Consider the following 25,788-nt stretch of genomic DNA (forward strand, 5'->3'; position numbering starts at 1 on the left):
TGTATAAATACATATATATGTATATAAAGTGTATGAATATATGTAAGTAAGGAGTGATGGACACTGTGTGACCTGGATAGAGTCAAAAGATTCAGTCACACCTGACATTTATTTATTTTGTCTCAAGCTGACCTTGTTCACAGTTCCTACACATTTTCATTTATAACATTTCTAAACCTTTCAACAGGGTTCGGACCTTTGACCTTTTCCAAGGTCAAGTTCAAGCACTTTTCAAGAAATTATAAGGTCCATTTTCATGTTTTTCCAGCAACTTACAGCTGTGGTAAATCACATATTTCTACAAATACATACATATTTTTGATCACGTTAAAAGAGACGGTATTAAGCTATAAACAACTAAAATGGCGTCTCGTAATACCAGAAGGATGAGAAAGTAAATTTATATTCTTTAGCTATCTTTTGCAAAAGAAACGTGGAACAATTTCAAGCGTTTTCAAGCACTTTTCAAACCTTGAAAACACATAAGATTCCAGCGTTTTCAAGGATTTCAAGCGTCCGAACGAACCGTTTCCTTGACTTTTCAAGGACCCACAATATATCGTGTCCATTCTCGACGTAGAACACAAACAGACCTGCACAATTTACTCCAAATGTAAATGTTCACTTGAAAAAAAAACAAAAAAACTGCAACCTTTTTTAATCTCTGGTGGGTGGTTATGTTCATATCCACTTAAAATACTCCAATTAGAGTCAGCACATGTACTTTATTTGTTAAAAAAAAGCTTTAAAGTGCTTATATCAGCCTGGCACTGGCTTTGAAACATCAGCGTATGTTAATATCGTTCATATTTCTCTACAGTTTATTGTTTCTTCTTCAGTGTTTTCCGTCCACTTTTCTGCTGTAATAAGGAAATGTCCCGTTCGTGGCACTAATGCAGGAATATCCTCTAAATGCATTTGATTATAAACTCATTTTGGGAGTATTTGTATGTTCACGGCTTAGATGTGAACTTGTCCAGCATTATTCAAACACATCAGGTTTAAAATTCAATGAGAAGGAATTCAAGGAACGCGGGGAGAAAAACATCACGCTTCGATGCAAAATATTAGAGCTGCAGAAGATAAACATGACGTGAAGAAGAATTACTTTATTTATCCCGCAACGGGGAAATTTAATTTTTTCACTCTTATTATTAATCATGTTACACACACAGGCCCGAAAAACACACACATGCACAGACAGGACCTATACATGAAGTTAAGGAGAGATGTTAGAGCGAGGGGGTTCGGTGCCTTCAGTACCTCTGCAGTGCCCAGGAGATGAACTGGCACCTCTCCAGCCACTAGTCCACGCTCCATACATGGTCCACACAGGGACTTGAACCAGCAACCCTTCAGTTCCCAGCCAAGTCACCTATGGACTGAGCTACTGCCACCCTACATGCAGAGATCACTGTGAGTTCATTCCACAAAACAAAGTTCTGTGACTTTTTCTTTACGGTTTTACTGATTTAACTGATCACGTTACTTTTCCAGGCCTGGACAATGAAAAGTGGGAACCCAGACGGTAAAAACGAACTCAGGTGAAGCTGATCCGAAGCCTGCTGATGGTGTTGTGTGAGCTCAGAGAACAGATAATCCTCAATAATCCCACTGATCCAACAATATGAGCAGAGATAATAACAAGAGGATCAGGATTCATCAAACAGGATCAGCGAACACCCCAGAGGAACTCATTTGTCAGCAGCGAACGTCTCGAGCATTATTAAAGAAATGTGCATTTAAATGTTAGATATTTTCTCTGCGTACGCAAAGGAACTGATCTGAGACCCGGCCGACAGTTTAAAGAGTTCATTCAGTGAAAACCACACAGACAGATGAGGTTCATTTACAATAAAATATACTTTATTATCATTAATTCTCCACGCTAAATATTTTCTGTACAAAGTTTGTTTCTCTGCAAAGCTCTGTTAACAGATTGTCCATCAACGCCTCGTCAAAAACCTCCAACTGTCATCCGTCCGTCCGTCACACACAGAAAGTCACGCAGAAACCTCTCGTCCGATCAAGAGTGCAGAAGCGCTGTGGCATCACTTCTTGGGCTGGGCGGCGATGTAGAGCGCCATCAGGCAGTAGAGCGCCCCGCCCACCGTCAGACCCATGGTGGTCCGGTACAGCAGCTTGTCCATCAGCCCCTTCTTCAGATGGATTGGCACCCCGTCGGACCTCTGACAGAGAGACACGCACGTTAGCTGTGAGGGGCGGGGCTTATTCCACCATTACACAGACACACATGAGCGGAGTTTAGTGAACAGTTTAGCCAGCGGTCTAAATGTAACTACAGAGAACACTCAAGGATCCTGAAGAACTCTTCAAAGTCAAAGTCAAATGTGAAGTGAAACCTTTAACCTCCTGCAGGTCGCCCCAGAACGAATCTGTCCCGTCAGTAGTTTGAAATCGTTCCCCCACTCACTTTCCCCTATATAGTACAACGATCAAACCCATATATCTATATATATATATATAGATGTAAGTGAGACGGAAGTGGGTGCGTCCAGCATCATGTAAACAAACGGAGCTGTAAACCCATTTTTCAGTCTGTTTTTGATACAAACCTGCACTCAGGTCAAAGGTTGAATTGATGTTGCATGTTAATGTCAACAATGGTTGTGTGTCCTGATCGCGAGCTCTAATGGACCTGCAGTTCATTTATTTCACAAGCGAGTAACAGTATTAACAGCAGTAGTTAAGGTAGTTACATTAGTTACAGTAGTTACATAAGTAAAAGTGCCAAGGGCAAATCGTAACATTTTCAAAAATTCCTTCATTCCGAAAGCGATTGGGGTACTGAACACCATATTCCGCTGATGTGTATACTGTCACTGCTGCCCTGCTTCTTGCCCTGAAGATGTCTGTGTGTAAATGTTGTTGTTGTTGTTGTTGTTGTTGTTGTTGTTGTTGTTGTCCTGCTGGTTGAGACCAAAGACGAATCTCCACACCGTGGACAATAAAGAATTAACTAACTAACTAACTAACAGTAGTTACATTAGTTACAGTAGTTACATTAGTAACAGTAGTAACAACAGCAGTTACAGTAGTTACAGTAGTAACAGTAATTACCGTAGTAACAGTAGTCAGCTCGTGAGTAACAGTTGTTGGTAACTGTAGTTAGCTCTCTGGCTACCGTTAGCACCTCTTCTGCTTCTTCTCCTCCGGTAAAACACGGCCACATTGCATTGTGGTATGTGGGAGTACAATGTAGTGCACATCATATGTACGCTGAAATTACCTGTGCATTGTGGGTATTTTATAGTGGACTATATAGTGAATGAAATCGACCACGGAGATTTCTAACAACACTACAGTATGGATTGCACACTCTATAGCGCACTACTTCTGTGATCAGGGATGATTTCGAACACAGCTCGTGTCTCACATCAGCACGCCTGAAAGCTGCTGCTGATGACGTCACAGTTACCTGGAAGAGCTTCTGCAGGTCGGTGACTTTGTTGGGTCCCAGGTACTCCACCTGGCTTCCTGCTTCGGACACCAGTTTGGTCGGAGACGCGAACGTGATGGGAGGACTGACGGGAGGGACAGCTGCACGTAGACCCTGCGGGGACGGGTAGGGAGAGAAAGAGATACAGATTATGAATGTGCTGTGAAAGGTGAAATTTAGAGTTTCTTGTAATCAGACAGTTCTATGGGAAGGATGACCTCTTACCTTTGCTTAGCGGACAGTTTTGCCTTTACTCCAGCCTTCATCAGAGCTGCGGATTTCTTCCGTGGTGGGGAACTTTACTTTGAAGTTTCCCAGCCCAGTCAGCTGTTTTATAAACTTCAAAGTAAAGTTCCCCGACCCGGAAGAAAACAGCATCTCCTAGGAAGGCTGGAGTAAAGCCGAAACTGTCCGCTAAGCAAAGGTAAGAGGACATTACAAGAAACTCTAAATTCCAATACGGATAAACAAGATATCAGGAATACAATCGATCTGCTGTGAAAACTTGGCAACATGGAAACAGCTGCAGTCTCTTCAAGGTAAAGTTCCCCAACCCGGTCAGCTGTTTTTATAAACTTCAAAGTAAAGTTCACCAACCCGGTCAGCTGTTTTTATACACTTCAAAGTAAAGTTCCCCAAGCCGGAAAAAAAACTCAGCTCTGAGGAAGGCTGGAGTAAAGCCGAAACTGTCCGCTAAGCAAAGGTAAGAGATCCTTACCATAGAACTCTCTGATTACAAGAAACTCTAAATTCCAATATGGATAAAGAAAACATCAGAAATACGATCGATCTGCTGTGAAATTTGTCAACATGGAAACAGATTTCTTCCCCCAAAGTAGAGCTGCAGTCTCCGCCCCACACGGTTTAACACACAGACACTAAATGCCTCGGTTTCTGACAGTTAATCTGGAAAAAACGAATTATTAATTCATTTCAGAAACGACGCAGACGTCAGAGAAACCCAAACAGGTTCTTACTGGGCTGCACTGACACAGAACACACACACAGCCACACAGATTATTAAGGACTGAAAATCCCCTCGACAGGGAATTCATCTATTCTTAAAACGTGTCTGCTGTGTCCTGATGGCAGACGAGCGTCCAACCGTCACGTCGCATCATCAGATCTGTCGAATATGCACAGAACGTGTGAACCAAGTTGTAAAATTTGCTCCTGTGAAACTGCACCAGCGAACCCCTGCTGTGTTTTATTTTTGGATTTTCAAATAAAATACAAACTCGAACGTCACACAATGACGATACAAACGTGGATACTGTACACAACAGACGTCTGAGAGATAAAAGACACCAAAATAAGACAACAGGAGAAGATAATCAACAGAAAGAGATACACTAGTTTCAACCAGAATAACCAGAGCCAAATAGTCTTTTATAACACTAGTGTGGTAAAGATAGAGACCACTCAGGCAATCATGTCAGATGGGAGATTCTCTATGAAATTGATTGCCATACTTTATAGAAAAAAATGTTTCTTATTCCACAGGGAGTTTGTAATCTTGGGCAGCACGGTGGTGTGGTGGTTAGCACTGTTGCCTCACAGCGAGAGGGTTCGAATCCCAGCCCTTCTGTGTGGAGTTTGCATGTTCTCTCCCGTGTCTGCGTGGGTTTTCTCCGGGTTCTCCGGTTTCCTCCCACAGTCCAAAGACGTGCAGGTGTTCGGTTCATTGATGACTCTAAATCACCCGTAGGTGTGACTGGTTGTCTGTCTCTGTTTGTCTCTATGTGCCCTGTGATAGACTGGTGTCCGCCTCACGCCCGATGTCAGTTGGGATCGGCTCCAGCCCCCCACGACCACGACAGGGACAAGCGGTTGAAGGTGAGTGAGTTTGTTATCTTCTCAACTGCTCACTTCTAGAGCCAAATTTCAGCTGCTGATGCAACATCTGACTCACATTTCATGCAAACGCACTTTTTAGCAATGGCCAGTAAGGTTTCTGTAAGTTTAATGGAGTGACTTTATATAAGATTCGACTCTGAGAGGTCCCCCACTGAGTTTAACGAATAAGGAGCCGGTGCGTCACTTCACACAGGCCACCATCTCTGCAACACACGCAAGTACACCCTCGGCTTTTACCTCGTCTGTTCCCGTTTAGCCCCAACAACACTTTTATTTAGGTTTTCACACCTAATAATCAAAACCCTAAACACTGAGATCTGCAAGAGCATCCTCAGAGTCCAAACCGAGCTGAACTAAAGGCGGATTTCCCCTTTTGATTAGGAAACCGAAAAGAGCGATCAAATTATACAAACACACAAATGATTATAATTAGCTTATTGATCTATAATGATAATTTCAGAATATAAATGATTAATTAAAATCAGCTAAGCATGGACATAAACTGACAGATTTGAACAAATTTGATCTGATTAATTGATTAAATGATGGATAACCGATCACTACATAAAAACACAGCAAAAATAAAAAATAAAATAATAGAAAAACAAATAATTATTATAAAATAATAACAATAATAACATAGAAAAATAATAATAATATTAATTATAACACAATATTACCATAGCAAAAATAAAATAATAGAATAACATATAATTATTATAAAATAATAATAGAACAATATTACCATAGCAAAACAAAAAAATAAAATAATAATAATAACACAATGACACCATAACAAAAATAAAATAAAATAATAAAATAACAAATAACTAATACAAAATAATAATAATAGAACAATAATACCATAGAAAAATAATAATAACACAATAATAATAACACAATGACACCATAACAAAAATAAAATAAAATAATAAAATAACAAATAACTAATATAAAATAATAATAATAGAAGAATTATACCATAGAAAAATAATAATAACACAATAATACCATAGGAAAATAATAATAATAGTAACAACACAATACCATAGCAAAACAAATAACACCACAGCATTAGCATTAGCCGACGTGCTAACAAGGTCACCCGGTGCTCCGGTCTCACCTGCGGGCTGTAGGCGGTGGATGAGGCTCCGGTGAGCCGCTGCGTCACTCCGTTGATTTTGTAATACATCTCTGACTCAGGTACCACACCTGGAACACACCGGAAACACACCGGGACACGAGACTGTTCGACCTGCGGTCAGAACCGAACACACACCGTTAGCTTCGGTTAGCGGCTGACGCGTCCCTGCGCGATGACGTCAGAGCGGACCAGAAGGACCCGCGGGTGGAGGCAGTCCGTGATCTGCCTGACCGGAATAAAAACTTTATACGATTAAAAATGATTAATATATACAATTAAAATGAATGTACGATGTATTCATTTTAATTGCATTCATTTATTGACTATTATTGTTTTATTTTATTTTTCTGTGGTATTATTGTGCTTTTATTTATTATTTTTATTCATTACTTTTTTCGTTATTTTAAAAAATACCTAAAATCTTTAAAATTAGTAAATGGAAAAAAAAATCACAATAACTGTACGATATTCTAAAAGACTTCCCCACTATTTAAACTAACTAAAAAAAAACTATTTATTTTTGTACTTCATTTTCTCTTGTTTGCCTTTGGATCCCCAGGGACTTCTAATCCAGCCTAGTTTTTGTTTCAAATGTGCATTCTTAACATGATATTGCACTGTTGTTTATGTCTACTGTATCCATGCACATATGCGTACGTGTATGTATGTGCATATGTTTGTATATGTGCAGGTGCTGCATGCATTTCTGTGTGAGTATGTGTGATGATACACATGTTTTCCTGTTTCTTGTACATGCATTGTCTCTGCTCTATGAAGCACTTTGGGTGACTGTTACAGGTTGTTTTAATTGTGCTATAAAAATAAAAGTGAACTTGAACTTGTATTTCCCACTTATATTTTACTTCTCCATTATATTGCTTGTGAAGAAAAGAGAGCTGAGGAAGGCAAAGCTCTCGATCTACGGGTCAGTCTTGGCTCCTACCCTCACCTGTGGTCATGAAAGCTGGGTCATGACTGAAAGAACAAGGTCGCGGGTACAAGCGGCCGAAATGTGTTTCCTCAGGAGGGGGGCTGGAGTCTCCCTTAGAGAGAGGGGAAGAAGTTCAGTATCCCTGAGGAACTCGGAGTAGAGCCGCTGCTCCTTTGGGTTGAAAGGAGCCAGTTGAGGTGGTTCAGGATCATCTAGTAAGGATGAACCCTGGGCGCCTCCCTAGGGAGGTGTTCCAGGCACGTCCAGCTGGGAGGAGGCCTCGGGGAAGACCCAGGACCAGATGGAGAGATTAGATCCCCACACTGGCCTGGGAACGCCTCAGGATCCCCCAGTTAGAGCTGGTTAATGTGGCCCGGGTAAGGGAAGTTTGGGGTCCCCTGCTAAAGCTGCTGCCCCCGCGACCCGACCCCGGATAAGAGGCTGAAGATGAGATGAGATGAGATTACATTGATATTATAATTCTGTTCAGAATGTATTACTAAATGTGATCTATTCTTAATCTTGTGTCACAAAATGTCTGCTGTTGTGCCTTTGTTTGGCTTTAAATGTTACCATATCTATCTCCATTTTCAATAATGTTTTAATAAAGTACAATATGTTGTGTATATAGTGCAGATACTGTAGTTTATATGATAATTCTTTACCTATATTCTTTCCCCAAGCACTTACTGTCATTAGTGTAAAACTATTATTAAAGTAGACTCATATCTTTATGCATTTGGACATTATTGTAATTCAGATCTTTATCCCCACAGGCGCAGGTCATTCAACACAAATCTACATGTTGGACTGAGCTCTTTTACCTTTTTTCTTTGATTTCTGCTGCAAATCAGCTGAAGACAGAGTGATGTAATTCGTCTCCAGGTCCAATTGTGTCTTCGAGTTCTTGTGCAGCAGCTGAGGGCTGAGGATGTGGGTGAGAGAGCTGAATGTTTGTTATGTAATGCTGTTTTTGTTTGGATGTGTTTTGGATTTGTCAGATAAAAAAGGACGCTACATCTGAAAGGGTTATATCTATAAATTCAGTATGTGTCAAGGTCACCAGGCATCTTTTTCATGCGATTAATCCGCATGTCGATATGATGTTTTTACCTGTTATTTCTTTATAATGAGAGAACATGTGAATATTATGCTGCAGTAAAGCAAAGTACTTCTTCCCGGATCAAGGTCGCACATCTAAAGTGTTTCAATGCGCGAGTCTTTTGAAATAAAGGGTTTCAGGGCGCAGTGGTGCTGATGACGCTCTGGTCTGAAAAAGCACTTTATTCCTTTCGGCCTTGACGGAGGCGGCACATTCTTACCTTTGTCAATAAAGTCCCTCCACACACACACACACACACATGCAGCAGCACACGCTGAACTGTGTCAGATTCACTCAGAATTCAGAGATTTTTGATGAAAGGAAACTCAATAAAACATTTACTGCAGCAACAGGAGCGTACCTGTGTGCCCCCGGTCCAATGTTCCCCGTTTTGTATGTGACCAGGGAACATCAGACCCTTTTCTAAGACAAGGGTCTGATGTTCCCCGATTTAATTCAGCATTTTGTTTGGGTTAGGGTCTACATGAGCCTATTGGCCGGGCATTCGGCACTGATTGTGGAAAAAAAGTAACAGACCAGGGAACATACAGGACCCTTTTGGGGAACATAGGACTCTTTAGGAAAACAAAGGACCCTTTTGGTGAACATAGGATCCTTTTGGGGAACATACGACCCTTTTAGGGAACATACAGGACCCTTTTGGGGAACATAGGACCCTTTTGGTGAACATAGGACCCTTTTGGGGAACATAGGAACCTTTTTGGGAACATAGGATCCTTTTGGGGAACATAGGACCCTTTTAGGGAACATACAGTACCCTTTTGGGGAACATAGGACCCTTTTAGGGAACATACAGTACCCTTTTTGGGAACATAGGACCCTTTTGGTGAACATAGGACCCTTTTGGGGAACATAGGAACCTTTTTGGGAACATAGGACCCTTTTGGGGATCATAGGACCCTATTTGGGAACATAGGACCCTTTTGGGGAACATAGGATCCTTTTGGGGAACATAGGACCCTTTGGGGAACATAGGACCCTTTGGGGGAACATAGGACCCTTTTTTATTGGAAGATATGACCCTTTTGGGGAACATAGGACCCTTTTTGGGAACATAGAACCCTTTTAGGGAACATAGGACCCTTTTTGGGAACATAGGACCCTTTTGGGGAACATAGGATCCTTTTGGGGAACATAGGATCCTTTTGGGGAACATAGGACCCTTTTGGGGAACATATAGGACCCTTTTAGGGAACATAGGATCCTTTTGGTCAACATAGGACCGGGGGAACATAGGGATGACCCCGTAGCAGCACTAGCTTCTATACAACAGCCGACCTCAGACAGCCTGCCAGACGCTGCTCTGGGTCAAGTGTCGCAAATTAAAATCGCTTACAGCTCCTGCGTTTACAGATGATGAAACACTGTACTTCTACTGTGATGAGATCATTACCACTGTGATGTGATTGGCGAATATTTGTTGCCTCAACTCGTCCTTTTTTTGCGCCGGAATTACACTTTAAGTCTTGACGTAACGCCCTTTCAACGTACTATTTTACCACATAAACACACTTTAAATACTATCATTTTACCACTTTCCTGTGATGCTTTGCTGAAAAAGGCGTCTCACAGAAGAAAGAAGTGATGATGAAACAGTTTAAACCCGCTAATAGTGTTTTAAAAAGAGGCTACATCAGTCTTAACGATATGAGACCGTGTGTAGAGGCTTTAACTTTGATCTTATAGACGTTATTCACGGTGACATTTCCTCAAGGCCAAAGTCACTCTCTGACTCCGACACGCTTGGTCGTCATGGAAACCAGGAGTTCACTGTCTCGCACCATACGTTCAGTCTGCAACTGAACTAAACCAACAGTGACACAACGTCCTCATGATTTCATGGCGATACATTTCAACGTGCGTGAAAAATAAACGGTTCGAAGCCTTGTATCGCCCTCTGAGACGCACACGCACCTGAAAACGACCTTTTCTTCACTGCTTCAGCTCCTTTAATGAAGATATAAAGAATATTTAGGGAGACTCGACATGTTTTAGATGAAAGAGAACAGACACAGATGTGTGAAACAAATAATAAATAAATACATAAACAGGGGGACTGTTAAAGGTTAAAGGGATAGTCTCTAAAATGGTCTCTGAATGCTCAGACTAACAGACTAAGAACAGTTTTTATCCAAAAGCTTTAACAGTGCTGAACACCGCAAATACCTTTACCGCAAATACCTTTACCGCAAATACCTTTACCTAAGATGGTACATGATGCTCAGGGTCTCTGCAATCTACTGTTTTTTGTTTTGTCTCCTTAAGTTGCTACGGTGTGTGTGTGTGGGTGTGTGTGTGTGTGTGTGTGTGTGTATGTGGGTCTGTGTGTGCGTGTGTGTGTGTGTGTATTTGTGTATGTATGTGTTTGTGTGTGTGTGTCTGCATGTATATGTGTCTGTGTGCGTGTGTGTGTTTGCATGTATGTGTGTCTGTGTGTGTGCGTGTGTGTGTGAGTGTGTGTATGTGTGTCTGTGTGTGTGCGAGTGCGTGTGTGTGTGCGCGTGTGTGTGTGCGTGTGCGTGCGTGTGTGTGTGTGTGTGCATGCGTGTGCATTTTTGTGTGTGTGTGTGTGTGTAAGTTTGTCGTTATAAATGTGTCTTTTAAAGGTCTAGCCTTTTCTTTTTGATGCTTTTAATGTTAAATTATTTTTGCACTTTTAAGGGATTGTCCTGTAAATGTTGTTGTACTAGAACAATTAAGACAATTAAATTAAATTAAATTAAATTAAATTAAATCCTGTGTACTTGTGCTCTGGTTTAAACCCTGCAGTACTTCACACCACAGAAGAAGAAGAAGTGTCTTCAGTGAGATAATTCACACTTCAGCAGCTCCGCCGTCCTGACATTCCACTTCCTGTCTCTGAGTCTGCTGTTGTCGTGGAAACCATTGATGGTGTCCAGCCGGTCCCAGACGACCCGGCCCCCCCAGACGGGCCCCCGAAAGGGGACGGATGAACGCCTGAGGGATGAACGCTGCTACAACAAACAGCAGGATTGTTCAGAGAGTTTATTTACTTTATTTTACTGACAATAAAGTAAATAAAGAGTGATGATGAAAGGAGAGTTTGTCCTCTTTTTAAAAATGTAACCACGAAAGTTTGAATCTTAATCTGAATTTAATGTTACTTTACTTAACGTTTGAACGTAAATACAGATTATTACTGGAAACCACACTCACACGTCACATCTATTAATAAATACATGAATACGTTAATAAATGTGTTAATAAATGCAACAAACATTTAATTTTTCACTTTCTTTTAATACTGAGGTCTAACATTTTTCATGTGAGTGTAAAACTTAAAAAATAAATCCCTTAAATTAAAATTGTAAAACTCGACTGTTTAAAAATGACAAAGTGACGTCAGACAAATTAAATTCAACAGTAAATATTAAGTCGTGATTGTGTTTCAGATTCAGACGCTTTAAAGATTCAAATCTTTACGGATTTAAACCCAAAACTTTATTTACAGAAACTGTGAAACTTTAATTTATTTGATCGTTGAAACAAAACGTGTGTTCACAGTGTTTCAGTTTTTTCTTATCGTCAGTTAAAGAAAATTCAACAAACATCAAAGGAAAAGTTTCAAACAATTAAAAAACAAACTTTTTCAGTTGAAACTGGTTAAAAACAAAAAGTTTGAATAAAGTTTTAAACAGTTTTCGTAAATTTGTTGATGAACTTTTGCGAGTCGCTCGTTGTCAGTTGATGAACTCTTGAGTCGCTCGTTGTCAGTTGATGAACTCTTGAGAGTTGCTCGTTGTCAGTTGATGAACTCTTGAGTCGCTCGTTGTCAGTTGATGAACTCTTGAGTTGCTCGTTGTCAGTTGATGAACTCTTGAGTCGCTCGTTGTCAGTTGATGAACTCTTGAGTTGCTCGTTGTCAGTTGATGAACTCTTGAGTTGCTCGTTGTCAGTTGATGAACTCTTGAGTCGCTCGTTGTCAGTTGATGAACTCTTGAGTTGCTCGTTGTCAGTTGATGAACTCTTGAGTCGCTCGTTGTCAGTTGATGAACTCTTGAGAGTCGCTCGTTGTCAGTTGATGAACTCTTGAGAGTCGCTCGTTGCCAGTTGATGAACTCTTGAGTTGCTCGTTGTCAGTTGATGAACTCTTGAGAGTCGCTCGTTGTCAGTTGATGAACTCTTGAGAGTTGCTCGTTGTCAGTTGATGAACTCTTGAGTCGCTCATTGTCAGTTGATGAACTCTTGGGAGTCGCTCGTTGTCAGTTGATGAACTCTTGAAAGTCGCTCGTTGCCAGTTGATGAACTCTTGAGTTGCTCGTTGTCAGTTGATGAACTCTTGAGAGTCGCTCGTTGTCAGTTGATGAACTCTTGAGAGTTGCTCGTTGTCAGTTGATGAACTCTTGAGTCGCTCGTTGTCAGTTGAGGAACTCTTGAGTCGCTCGTTGGAGAGTTGATGAACTCTTGAGAGTTGCTCGTTGTCAGTTGATGCACTCATGAGTCGCTCGTTGTCAGTTGATGAACTCTTGAGCGTTGCTCGTTGTCAGTTGATGAACTCTTGAGTCGCTCATTGTCAGTTGATGAACTCTTGAGAGTTGCTCGTTGTCAGTTGATGAACTCTTGAGAGTCGCTCGTTGTCAGTTGATGAACTCTTAAGTCGCTCGTTGTCAGTTGATGAACTCTTGAGCGTTGCTCGTTGTCAGTTGATGAACTCTTGAGTCGCTCATTGTCAGTTGATGAACTCTTGAGAGTCGCTCGTTGTCAGTTGATGAACTCTTGAGTCGCTCGTTGTCAGTTGATGAACTCTTGAGAGTCGCTCGTTGTCAGTTGATGAACTCTTGAGTTGCTCGTCGGACAGTCGATGAACTCTTGAGAGTCGCTCGTTGTCACTTGATGAACTCTTGAGTCGATCGTTGTCAGTTGAGGAACTCTTGAGTTGCTCGTTGGTCAGTTGATGAACTCTTGAGAGTTGCTCGTTGTCAGTTGATGAACTCTTGAGAGTTGCTCGTTGGTCAGTTGATGAACTCTTGAGAGTCACTTGTTGCCAGTTGATGAACTCTTGAGTTGCTCGTTGTCAGTTGATGAACTCTTGAGAGTCGCTCTTTGTCAGTTGATGAATTCTTGAGAGTTGCTCGTTGTCAGTTGATGAACTCTTGAGAGTCGCTTGTTGCTAGTTGATGAACTGTTGAGTTGCTCGTTGTCAGTTGATGAACTCTTGAGTCGCTCGTTGTCAGTTGATGAACTCTTGAGTTGCTCGTTGTCAGTTGATGAACTCTTGAGAGTTGCTCGTTGTCAGTTGATGAACTCTTGAGTTGCTCGTTGTCAGTTGATGAACTCTTAAGAGTTGCTCGTTGGACAGTTGATGAACTCTTGAGAGTCGCTCGTTGTCAGTTGATGAACTCTTGAGTTGCTCGTTGTCAGTTGATGAACTCTTGAGTCGCTCGTTGTCAGTTTCTGAACTCTTGAGTTGCTCGTTGTCAGTTGATGAACTCTTGAGTCGCTCGTTGTCAGTTGATGAACTCTTGAGTTGCTCGTTGTCAGTTGATGAACTCTTGAGTCGCTCGTTGTCAGTTGATGAACTCTTAAGAGTTGCTCGTTGGACAGTTGATGAACTCTTGAGAGTCGCTCGTTGTCAGTTGATGAACTCTTGAGTTGCTCGTTGTCAGTTGATGAACTCTTGAGTCGCTCGTTGTCAGTTGATGAACTCTTGAGTCGCTCGTTGTCAGTTGATGAACTCTTGAGTCGCTCGTTGTCAGTTGATGAACTCTTGAGAGTCGATCGTTGTCAGTTGATGAACTCTTGAGAGTTGCTCCTTGTCAGTTGATGAACTCTTGAGAGTCGCTCGTTGTCAGTTGATGAACTCTTGAGAGTTGCTCGTTGTCAGTTGATGAACTCTTGAGTTGCTCGTTGTCAGTTGATGAACTCTTGAGTTGCTCGTCGGACAGTTGATGAACTCTTGAGAGTTGCTCGTTGTCAGTTGATGAACTCTTGAGTTGCTCGTTGTCAGTTGATGAACTCTTGAGTTGCTCGTCGGACAGTTGATGAACTCTTGAGAGTTGCTCGTCGTCAGTTGATGAACTCTTGAGTTGCTCGTTGTCAGTTGATGAACTCTTGAGAGTCGCTCGTTGTCAGTTGATGAACTCTTGAGTTGCTCGTTGTCAGTTGATGAACTCTTGAGTTGCTCGTCGGACAGTTGATGAACTCTTGAGAGTTGCTCGTTGTCAGTTGATGAACTCTTGAGTTGCTCGTCGGACAGTTGATGAACTCTTGAGAGTTGCTCGTTGTCAGTTGATGAACCTTTGAGAGTTGCTCGTTGTCAGTTGATGAACTCTTGAGAGTTGCTCGTTGTCAGTTGATGAACTCTTGAGTTGTTCGTTGTCAGTTGATGAACTCTTGAGTTGCTCGTTGGTCAGTTGATGAACTCTTGAGAGTCGCGCATTGTCAGTTGATGAACTCTTGAGAGTCGCTCGTTGTCAGTTGATGAACTCTTGAGAGTCTATCGTTTTCAGTTGATGAACTCTTGAGAGTCTATCGTTGTCAGTTGATGAACTCTTGAGTCGCTCATTGTCAGTTGATGAACTATTAAGAGTTGCACGTTGTCAGTTGATGAACTCTTGAGAGTCGCTCGTTGTCAGTTGATGAACTCTTGAGAGTCGATCGTTGTCAGTTGATGAACTCTTGAGTTGCTCGTTGGTCAGTTGATGAACTCCTGAGAGTCGCTCGTTGGTCAGTTGATGAACTCTTGAGAGTCGCTCGTTGGTCAGTTGATGAACTCTTGAGAGTCGCTCGTGGGACCGTTGATGAACTCTGCAGACAGGCTGTGGGTGCAGCGGGCGGAGCGCACCTTGAGCTCATGGTAGCACTGGATGAAGCTGTGGTAGATGAAGGTGATGGGCAGCGCCAGCAGCACGATGCCACTCACCACGCAGATGCCGCCCAGCACGCGACCCGCCACCGTCACTGGGTACATGTCCCCATATCCCACCGTCGTCATGGAGATGATGACCCACCAGCAAGCGGCGGGGATGCTCGCATAGTCCTGGTTGCCGGCCTCCAGGTCCAGGCCGTGCTCCAGCAGCTGTGCCAGTGCGCTGAAGATCGCCATGGCGACGCAGATGAAGATCAGCAGCATCATCATCTCGCGGTAGCAGCGCCGCAACGTCAGGCCGAGCGTCTGCAGGCCCAGGAAGTGACGCGCCAGTTTGATCACCCAGAAGATCCGCATAATGCGCAGGACGCGCAGCGTGACGCCGGCCCGCTGCAGCTGGGAGTTCTCCCCCGTCAGGATCGTCATGGTAACAGAGACGTAGTACGGCGTGATGGCCAGCAGGTCGATAATGTTCAGAGGACGACGGACAAACTCGCATTTATCCCGCGACACGAGGAACCGAATGATACACTCCGCCGTGAACCAACCGATACACACCGCCTCGATGATCCTACAGGGGGACAACCAATCAGAGAGAGACAGTCAGGACAGGAAATGGCGTTCTGGATGAACAAGACGATCCAATCAGACGAACCGATCACAGAAACAAGTATAATAAACATTAAAAAACAAGGTGGTCGCAGACTTGTCCTACCTGTGCTGGTCCAGGGTCTCGGTGCTCTTCCAGTCCGGTAAGGTGCTCGCACACAGCATCACCATGGAGATGACCACAAACAGCATCGACACCGAGGCGAGAATCTGCGCCAACAGCGAGGACGTGGGCTCCTCGAACGTCATCCTTATCGTCTCCAGCCAGCGGCTCCGGGGCTCCTCGGGGCCCCTCGGCGCCTCCTCGGGGAAGAAGTGGACGAAGCAGTCGGACATGCGATCGTCGAGGCGTCGCTGGCAGCACGGCTGCAGGTCGGAGCTCTCCAGACCCCAGTACAGCATCTCGTTGTAGAAGGACAGCTCACACATGTCCGGGACAAAGCGCAGCTTCCCGTGTTGCACGTACAGCATGATGAAGCTGAAGGCCTCGGAGTGGCGGTCGAAGAAAAACTCGTTCCTGTCGCGGTCGTAGTCGTCGCAGACCTCCAGCAGCTCGCTCTCCGACACGCAGCGATGCAGCCGGCTGAGTCTGCTGAGGGGGAGCCGCTTCATGAGCTCCGCGGAGAAGGAGAACCTGCGACCACCGACGTTCAGGGTGCAGAGACTGCCTCCAAACTTCATCCTCGGACAGTTAAAAATCACAGACTGCCTCCAAACTTCATCTTCGGACAGTTAAAAATCACAGACTGCCTCCAAACTTCATCTTCGGACAGTTAAAAATCACAGACTTCAGCTATTTCTTTGTCCAAACGCCACGGTTCCGAACTTCGCTGTCGATCGAAAAGCTGAAGCTGTTGTTTCCAAACGTCATCTTAAGAAACTCAGCTCCTAAACTTTATTATCCGTTAATAAAAACACGCCATGCTGCTTCTTCCAAACTTCATCTTGCTTTTGTTTTAGAAAGAGAATCACACTGTTTCCATTTTCCTGTCAAACACAGTTTCTTCTTCCTGTCAAACGTCACCGTCTTCGTCTTCAGCCTCTGAACTCCGCGTTCTGCTCAATGTGCTGGCTGCTGTTTCCAGACTTCATCTTGTTTTGGTTAAAAACTCACGACTCCATCTTCCTTATTAGATCGTTTTCATCTTTCTATAAAAAGAACAACAACAACAACAACATTCAGCTGCTGGAATGAAATAAAGAACAAAAATGTGTCAGCAACCAACAACAACATGAGAGTTATTTCTGTTCCAGTGACCTACTGACCTACATTTAAGATTTAATTCTGTCTCCTGTCATGTATTTTTTATAGTAGAAGATTGAAATATTGTCTAAATGACATTTTCAGATGAATTACAGGGATTTAACATCAGGAGAAACTCACCTCAGCGTCGAACACGGAGCTCACCGCAGCAGATAATTGTTCTTAAAGTCCGTATACACCACATCAGTGTTTGACTTCTGGTTTGTTTCTCCTCGTTGTTCCTTCTGAGACTAAAGAGCAGCAGCACTGCGTCCTCCTCCTCCTCCTCCTCTTCTTCATCCTCCTCCTCCTCCTCTCAGACAAGAGGAGGATCAGAGTCGATGATTCAAGCAGCCGTCAATCTGAGAGCGTCTGAACCTCCACCAACCTCCTCAGGGTCTGCTCCTCTCCACCAGCGTCTTCCTTTTTCTGTTATTCCTCCTCCTCTTCTTCCTCTTCTTCCTCCTCCTCCTCTTCAGATCCAAGGACCTCCACCTACCCCCAGATTTAAATATTTGATACACTTCATTTTAACGTCATGTTTCAGTGAGCATCAAAAGCCAACCTGCATAACGAGGCAGAGATATGAGTTAATTAACCATCTGCAGAGGCTTTGGTGAGGAAACGTCGCCCCCTGCTGGATGAATCCGTAAACTGGAGCTCATCATCAAGCGGCATCTCTCAAACAGGAAGTGGATGTCTGTATTTATATTTACTTTATTCAATAAGGACTAAATGTTATAAACTCTGGAGGACATTTAAAAGAAAGGTGGGCTCTGACGAGACTTCAGATGCATTCAGGTGCACGCCGTAAACTCCCGGTGCATTCAGAATCTGATTCAAACTGCACTTTAACATTTAGGAATTTTTAAAATCAAAGTTTATTCGCTTTGTTTACACACTTCAGGGTTCGCACACCTGTTCCAAAGTCAAAATCAAGCACTTTTCAAGCACTTTCCAGGTCCATGTTCAAGCTTTTCCAGCACTTTACAGCTGTGGTAAATTACAAATAACCAATGAATACATATAGTGAAAATTATTATTTCACTTTTTTCATTAAAATCACGTTAAAAGAGAATTTATATTTAATTTTAAATTGAAATTATGTTACAAACCATTTTTACAGGTTAAATTACATTTATATTCTAAAGTTATTTGTTGTGAAAGAAATTTTGATACAGTTTCAAGCATTTTCAAGTATATCAAGCATTTGTACGAACCCTGACACTTGGTTATGTTGTGTGTCTTTGTGGTTCTTTTTTTACTGGGTCTTATCAGCTTAAAGCAAAAACCAGGATTCAGTCAATGTTCTGACTTTGATGAACTCTGACTTTTAATTTGCTCAAGAGATAGCGAGCTCATTCGAAGCTAGAAACATAAAAATAGACCTGGCAGACGTGGACCGACTGAATGAGAGAGGAAACAGAGTAAATGAAAATCACGGCAGCATGCTCACAGTAAAACAAAAGATTAGTTTGTAAAATTAAAATTATTAAAGCACTGACAATTCTTAAAGATGGTAAAGGAGCTTTATCCGAGCCTGGTCAGCAGCAGCTTAAAGATCATGATCAGAGTACCGTACTTTATACTTGTATACTACATACCCCAAGTGAAGGAGTTCAAGTACCTCGGGATCATGTTCACGAGTGAGGGGACGATGGAGCGTGAGTTTGGCCGGAGAATCGGAGCAGCGGGGGCGGAGCTGCAGTCACTCTACCGCACCGTTGTGACGAAAAGAGAGCTGAGGAAGGCAAAGCTCTGGATCTACCGGTCAATCTTCGTTCCTATCCTCACCTGTGGTCATGAAAGTTGGGTCATGACCGAAAGAACGAGGTCGCGAGTACAAGCGGCCGAAATGGGTTTTCTCAGGAGGGGGGCTGGAGTCTCCCTTAGAGATAGGGTGAGAAGTTCAGCATCCCTGAGGAACTCGGAGTAGAGCCGCTGCTCCTTTGCGTTGAAAGGAGCCAGTTGAGGTGGTTCAGGATCATCTGGTAAGGATGAACCCTGGGCGCCTCCCTAGGGAGGTGTTCCAGGCACGTCCAGCTGGGAGGAGGCCTCGGGGAAGACCCAGGACCAGATGGAGAGATTAGATCTCCACACTGGCCTGGGAATGCCTCAGGATCCCCCAGTTAGAGCTGGTTAATGTGGCCCGGGAAAGGGAAGTTTGGGGTCCCCTGCTAAAGCTGCTGCTACTTCTGTATCTGACGGCTTTACTATTTCCATTCTTCATAATGAGTCCTTTTACTTTTGGTACTTTACGTTTTGATGCGAATACTTTTGTACTTTTACATACAGTAAGTGATGTTTTGAATGCAGGACTTTCACTCTTCACAAAAGTAAACATTAAGTGAAACTAACCTTCACACAGACGACAATAACACAAACATCTGTTCTTTTTTACTCAATAATAGCTTTTATTGCATTTCAAAAAAAAAAATTCTCTTCACAATAAACATGAAACTCTTTGCTGTGATGACACGTTTTCCCTAAACAGAAGGTTTGATGCTAACAGCTCTCAGCTTAAAGACACTATCGTTCGTAGAAACTTGCATATAAACAGGGAGAGCCTGTTTTTGTATAAAGCCCTAAAATAGCTTCAAAAAAATAGAGGAACATTTCTAAAGTGGCGCTACGAAGCTGCTACGCGTCTACGCTCTCTACTGGATCTCTTCACAGTTCATATACAATCCTGCTTTATACTTTTCATATATATATTTATCTATATATATTTCAACAAGCCAAAAGGAAACACTACGTTCTTTGCAACGATAAAAAAGAATAGAAATAAAAATACAAAGAGAAAAACAAAGAAAGGTCTCAAGTGGAATACTTCTTTTTGTAAAATGCATTCATGCTCCACCTGCGTCGGATGTTGTCAACCAACCGGATAAAAGGCTGGTAACATTAGAAACAGGTGCACACCCTGAAGCTGCTCAGGTCAAACCGTGTATTCTCTTTAAATCATCATCTTTGAGGTTTGTAGGAGGTTTTAAAAAGTGTCTGCTGTGCTGGCGGCGGCGGCAGCGGTGGTGGCGGAGGAGGACGACAGAACATCGTTTGCTTCAGAGCTCACATCAGAATATTAAATATGTTCATGAGACGACGTTTACACTCTTTAGAAACCTGATCAAACATTCAGAAGTTTGATTCTGGATCAGTTATAAAAACATTAACTTAGTTTGAAACAAAAAGGAGGAAAAGGAAAAACGCTTCAGGAAGCAGTGACTCGTCACATCCTGAACAAAACGTAATTTTCAACACAGACGATGACGAGACAGATGCTGTTTTTACCGTCATCTCTAAAAACTGGAGTTTGTTTATATCTCACAGCTGCTTTCAGTAAAACTTCATACTGAACATTTACTCGTTACTGTTTTCTGGTTAAATGTTGAACAGTTTTTGGTTTCACTGGGTTTTTATTGTGTTGTTGTAGTTTCGGGTTCTGAAGTGCAGTTTATTTTACATTTTTCAATAGTTTTTAGACATTTTGCTTTTAAATTAACTTATTTTTAAAAGAATAAATACAATTCGGCAATTTTCTGAATGAAACTTGTATGAAAATCTTGCCTTTCTGGCATTTTAACACTTTCCTTTATTAATCTTAAAAAGCTCCTAAAAGCGTATGGCACAAGAAAATATGAAAGAAATCCACCAGGTGTTCAACTCATGCCTGTCATCTGTCTCTCTGTTTCACTTGCGCTGCTCAAGTATCATGCGTTGAAAGGAGCCAGTTGAGGTGGTTCAGGATCATCTGGTAAGGATGATCCCTGGGCGCCTCCCTAGGGAGGTGTTCCAGGCACGTCCAGCTGGGAGGAGGCCTCGGGGAAGACCCAGGACCAGGTGGAGAGATTAGATCTCCACACTGGCCTGGGAACGCCTCAGGATCCCCCAGTTAGAGCTGGTTAATGTGGCCCGGGAAAGGGAAGTTTGGGGTCCCCTGCTAAAGCTGCTGCCCCCGCGACCCGACCCCGGATAAGCGGATAAAGATGAGATGAGATGAGAAGTATCATGGGAAGTCCAAAGTTTCGGACCTCCAACTAGGCAAAGTGAACTGGAAACCCTGTAAAGTGGAACCTCCTACTGTTGAATTCGGGTAAAGGTCGATCTCCCTTGAATTCATTAGTAGGAGGTTCCACTTTGACAGGGTTTCCAGTTCACTTTGCCTTTTTGGAGGTCTGAAACTTCAGACTTCCCATGGCACCTGAACGCAGCATGAGCAGCGCAAGTGAAACAGGGGAGTATGGAGCGTCAGAGGTGAGGCAGGGGGAAGAGGATGGGCATTCGAAGGAAGCGCTGCGAGACGTACAAGAAAGGAAAGAGTTGCTGTGATTTCAACAGAAAGTTCTTAGAAAAGTATAAAGTCGTCAGGTGCTCTCATGACACCGGGGATTTTTTTTTAAAAACGAACAGGAGTGCATCATCAGCACATGGTGAGATCAAATTTTCTGGATTTTAACAGTTTTTTATCTCGATTAAATGTACATTCTGTGTTTTGTTGTTTAAAAACAAGCCACATAAATAAATGTAAATAACAGTAAAGTAAATCTGCTCATCTGAGCTGAGTGTGTTGCCCCCAACTTCATAACTGAATGAAATTATTTTGAACCCAAAACGAAAATTGCAATTATTAAACTTCCTGATGCTGAAGAGTCGTTTCAACTCTACTTAAAAGCTGAATCTTTAGCAATCAAGTTTTCACTTCAGTTAAATAAATGCAATAATCTATAACAAATTTTAGAATGACACTTTAGAGATACAAGATGTCAAGTCCTCTGTAATTCCTAAAAATGTACCATTGAGTAAAAAACTTGTAGCTAATATTAACGTTATTTGGGCGGCAGTAGCTCAGTAGCTCAGTCCATAGGTGACTTGGCTGGGGACCGTAGGGTCACTGGTGCCAGTTCATCTCCTGGGCACTGCCGAGGTGCTGTTGAGCAAGGCACTGAACCCCCAACTGCTCGGGGCGCCGGTCACTGGCAGCCCCCTCGCTCTGACATCTCTCCTTAATTGCATGTATAGGTCCTGTTTGTGCATGTGTGTGTATTTCGGGCCCGTGTGTGTAACATGATTAATAATAAGAGTGAAAATATTCAATTTCCCCGTTGCAGGGTCAATAAAGTAATTCTTCTTCTTCTTCTTCTATTTTAAGGTTATCAAACCCAGCTAACTGAGGATGATGTAAAAAAAGATTTGGGTGTGTTTTGCTCATGAAACCATTCAAACTCTGTCGAAAAAACAAACATTTACAACAATATTTGTGTTGAAAACGAGATGTTCAGCGTCCCCGAACACCTGTCATCCACCCGTCCAACCGCCATCACAGCCAGACGGCAGTAAACACGCAGGTTTACTGGTCGCACCTGAACGCAACCCGCCGCTGACAGACAGCATCCAACCCGACACCGTCACCAGTGAGACGTAAATAAATCCTGTCCAGTCGGCGCCGTTATACGAGTTTTTACCAGCAGCCGGGTTTGAGCGTGTGTTGAGTTTAGACGAGTGAAATCTGTTAATGTGACGGACGGGTTGGGCGTCTCCACGGCGGGTTCGCATGCCAGGACTCTGTGCAATTTCATCAGATTTGTTTTAATTAATTTTGTCAGTGTTACCTATCCGTTACTTTGTTTCGTGATCAATAAAGTTTGAGTGTTTTAGTAACAAAACTCCTCATGACAAAATGTTTCTTTGCAGGATCTTCGCTTCCGCTCTGGATCAGCGAGGAAAAGACATTTCTGCTGATGGACAGTGACCTCACAGGGACTCTGGGACTCTATTGGACGCAGGACAGCGCCGCCCATTGGTTCGTCTGTGTTTTTAACCGAGAAACCGCAGTTTCGTATCGAAATGCCAGAGGGATCAGCCAACTCTGTGGAGTGGGCGGAGTCTAAGGTCGGGACCCAGGCAGGCGCTTTTCTGCCGTGTAATGATCCAATTGATCAAGAGCTGCGCTGTGACATCCTGACTTAAACTTTGATTGTTTCCTTTTCTTGTCATAACTTCTTTTGTCATTATACTAAAAAAAAATTATCCAAAATATGCAACATTGGCATCCAACGATCTGATTGGTTCTGAAGAGTTGTGTTACAAGCTGTGACATCATAGGACGCACAACCTGTATTACTCTGTATTCGGGCTGGATTCACGGCATTTGTATACCAAAGATAAATGTTTAAAACATGACTGTGAGACTCTGATCATCAGCAGAAACATCAAAACCTCGACTAAGGATGGATACAACATCTTTTTTTACAGGTGTGTCGGATCAGAGAAACCTCAGGTCTTCACCGCTCTGACTCTGAGGAAACCAACCATTTCAAAAATCGAATTCAACTCGGGGAAAAAAACAATTCAACGGATGTTTCTCAACTTTCACACAGATGTAAACACTGTTAGCTAACGTCACATTAACAGCTGAGAACTTTTATTCAAAAAAATTACTAAAACCTCTTGTTCTCCGTCTCCTCCAGAGTCCGACGTTTCATTTGAATCTCTGCGATAGCTCCAGGACATGTTTAACCGAGCTTAGCTAGGTCCGCCCCTGCTTCCAGTCTTTGTGCTAAGCTAGGCTAAACACTTCCTGATCACAGACCGTATATAAAGACGCTTTGGCTTCCCTTTTGTGCATCTTTATATACCGCCCATGGTCCCGGCCTTAGATGAAACTAAAACTGAAACATCCGACTCTGGAGGATTTACTCAAATTAATTTTTAATACTTAGATTGTAAATAAAGTGTCACCTTCTTCTTGCAGGTAAAAGAACAAATCGTTTAAAGTGTTGGGTCCATTATTTGTCATCGACATCGTGGCGGATCCACAAAGTCCTCAAAATAACGGAGTAAGAAGTTGTTTTAAACAAACACGGACACTCTGCTGTGAGCATTTCGTTTCTGCGGATCCCATCCTGACAGGGCTCACATAAACAATCGCATGTCAGGACTGCGTTTCCCAGAAGCCACCTGTGACACCTCTAATCACACAGCTGTTATATTATCATAAAATAACAAATTGGTTTGCTAACTGAAAAGAGGGTCTTTAGTGAACTTCATTGGACTCTGGTCAACTCTGGTTTATTGTGGTTGACTCTTGGTCTTCGGTGTGAAAACGTCCTGAACAGACACCGGCTGGGGCGAGGCAGTGGATTGTGGGAAAGGCAGGTGTGGAGAAAGGGGAGCGGGTCTGAGCGCACTAACCTACGTACAGTCACCATCCTTGCATAAGGACAGATGTAACTTTAGCAGGCACCAAATCTACACCAGACCGCAAAACACCACAAACTGGCATGGAGGACATGGAGTCACCTGTCCACAGCTGCATACAGGTACGCACAGGTACACACAGGTAGGGCTGTACGGTATCATCTAACATTTATAGCACTGTATAATTTGAAGCATAGACGGTAATGGTACGGTATCATATCACGGTATATTCATTTATCTATACATTTCTATAGAAATGCTTCCGAATTACTTTTTGAGGCTCTTGTTTTGTACTTGGGTATTTTCTTTTCATGCTACTTTATACTTCTACTCCACTGCAATACAGCAAGCAATATTTACCTTTTTATTCCAATGCATTTATCTGATAACTTAAGTTATTAGGTACTTTACCCATTGAGATTCGTGCTTCACACCGATACACACTGTTGTGTTGCAGAGTGAACACACGGGCTTCACAGTGACAGTGATAAACAAATACTTCTCTGTTCATTCACTGTTGAATAGCTGGTTTTCTGTTTTTCAAAGAAGAAAGAAACATTGTGGTGGAGATTTAACCAAACTGAAACGATTGCGAGAACAACAACAGGCACAAAGTGAGCTGAGACGGTTGCACGGAGATGTTAGAAAGGAGAGGGAAGGCTTTCGTCGCCACTGTGTGCACACGATTGCTGGTCTAATACTGTAAATAATAACTACAATAATTATTACTATTTTAATTAAAGATAGTGAGACTTGTTGCTGCTCATGGGGGAATCGTTGGGTGTCTTTAAATCATGAATAAGTTATAGAGTGTGGTCTTGACATACTCCATACTGTATATAAAGTGTCTTGAGTGTCTTTTGTTACGATGTGGAACTGTAAATAAAGTAAAATTGAATTGGGAGAGGACAGTAGTCAACATCTGCCACTACGGTCAGATCGACGCGCATCCCACGCTTTGTTACGTCAGGGCTGCTCTGCCGGTGACACTGTTGGGTCAAAATCCATACCGTAGCGCAAATTCCTACCATCCTACCATCTATACCGTCTATACAGTCTATACCGTACACCCCTACGCACAGGTACAGGTACGTGAACACATCATCACGTCATCACAGCTACACAAAGAAAGAAAATCATTAGAAATACTTGCTAATCTTAAGGCACAAAAGTAAACAGATCCTGGTCACAGGTGAGACCTGAGAGGCCTTCAGGTGGAGATTTGAACAACAGACGAGTCTTTACTGTGACATCTTCATCATGAGGACCACGCCCCCTTCAGGTGGATCAGTATTATTGGTTATCAAAGTCTTTTCCACGGCAGAGTCTGAGCGTCACAGTTAGGAAAACAACAGTCATATTACAAGAAAAAGGTTGTAATACTTAAAGTGTAAA

At 42.7% G+C, this 25,788-nt stretch overlaps 2 protein-coding genes across 2 annotated transcripts; both read right to left on the minus strand.

Moving 5' to 3' along the window:
- Nucleotides 1-1,844: 1,844 nt before the first annotated feature.
- Nucleotides 1,845-6,615, minus strand: LOC310953894 (cytochrome c oxidase subunit 7A2-like, mitochondrial). Its single transcript, XM_083923155.1, has 3 exons — nucleotides 6,441-6,615; nucleotides 3,440-3,574; nucleotides 1,845-2,189 (listed from the first exon to the last, which is right to left on the minus strand). The coding sequence occupies exons 1-3, from the start codon at nucleotides 6,507-6,509 to the stop codon at nucleotides 2,052-2,054; spliced, it is 342 nt and encodes a 113-aa protein (XP_083779281.1). The 5' UTR covers nucleotides 6,510-6,615; the 3' UTR covers nucleotides 1,845-2,051.
- Nucleotides 6,616-15,236: 8,621 nt separating this feature from the next.
- Nucleotides 15,237-16,634, minus strand: LOC310953441 (voltage-gated potassium channel regulatory subunit KCNG3-like; the record flags this gene model as incomplete). The annotated part of the gene is made up of 2 exons (XM_083922479.1): nucleotides 15,237-15,915; nucleotides 16,060-16,634. 2 exons carry the CDS (start codon nucleotides 16,632-16,634, stop codon nucleotides 15,237-15,239), a joined length of 1,254 nt encoding a protein of 417 aa, XP_083778605.1.
- Between the last annotated feature and the right edge of the window lie 9,154 nt (nucleotides 16,635-25,788).

The sequence above is a fragment of the Echiichthys vipera genome (genome assembly GCF_963691815.1).
Source record: "Echiichthys vipera genome assembly, chromosome: 11".
Classification (NCBI taxonomy): domain Eukaryota; kingdom Metazoa; phylum Chordata; class Actinopteri; order Perciformes; family Trachinidae; genus Echiichthys; species Echiichthys vipera.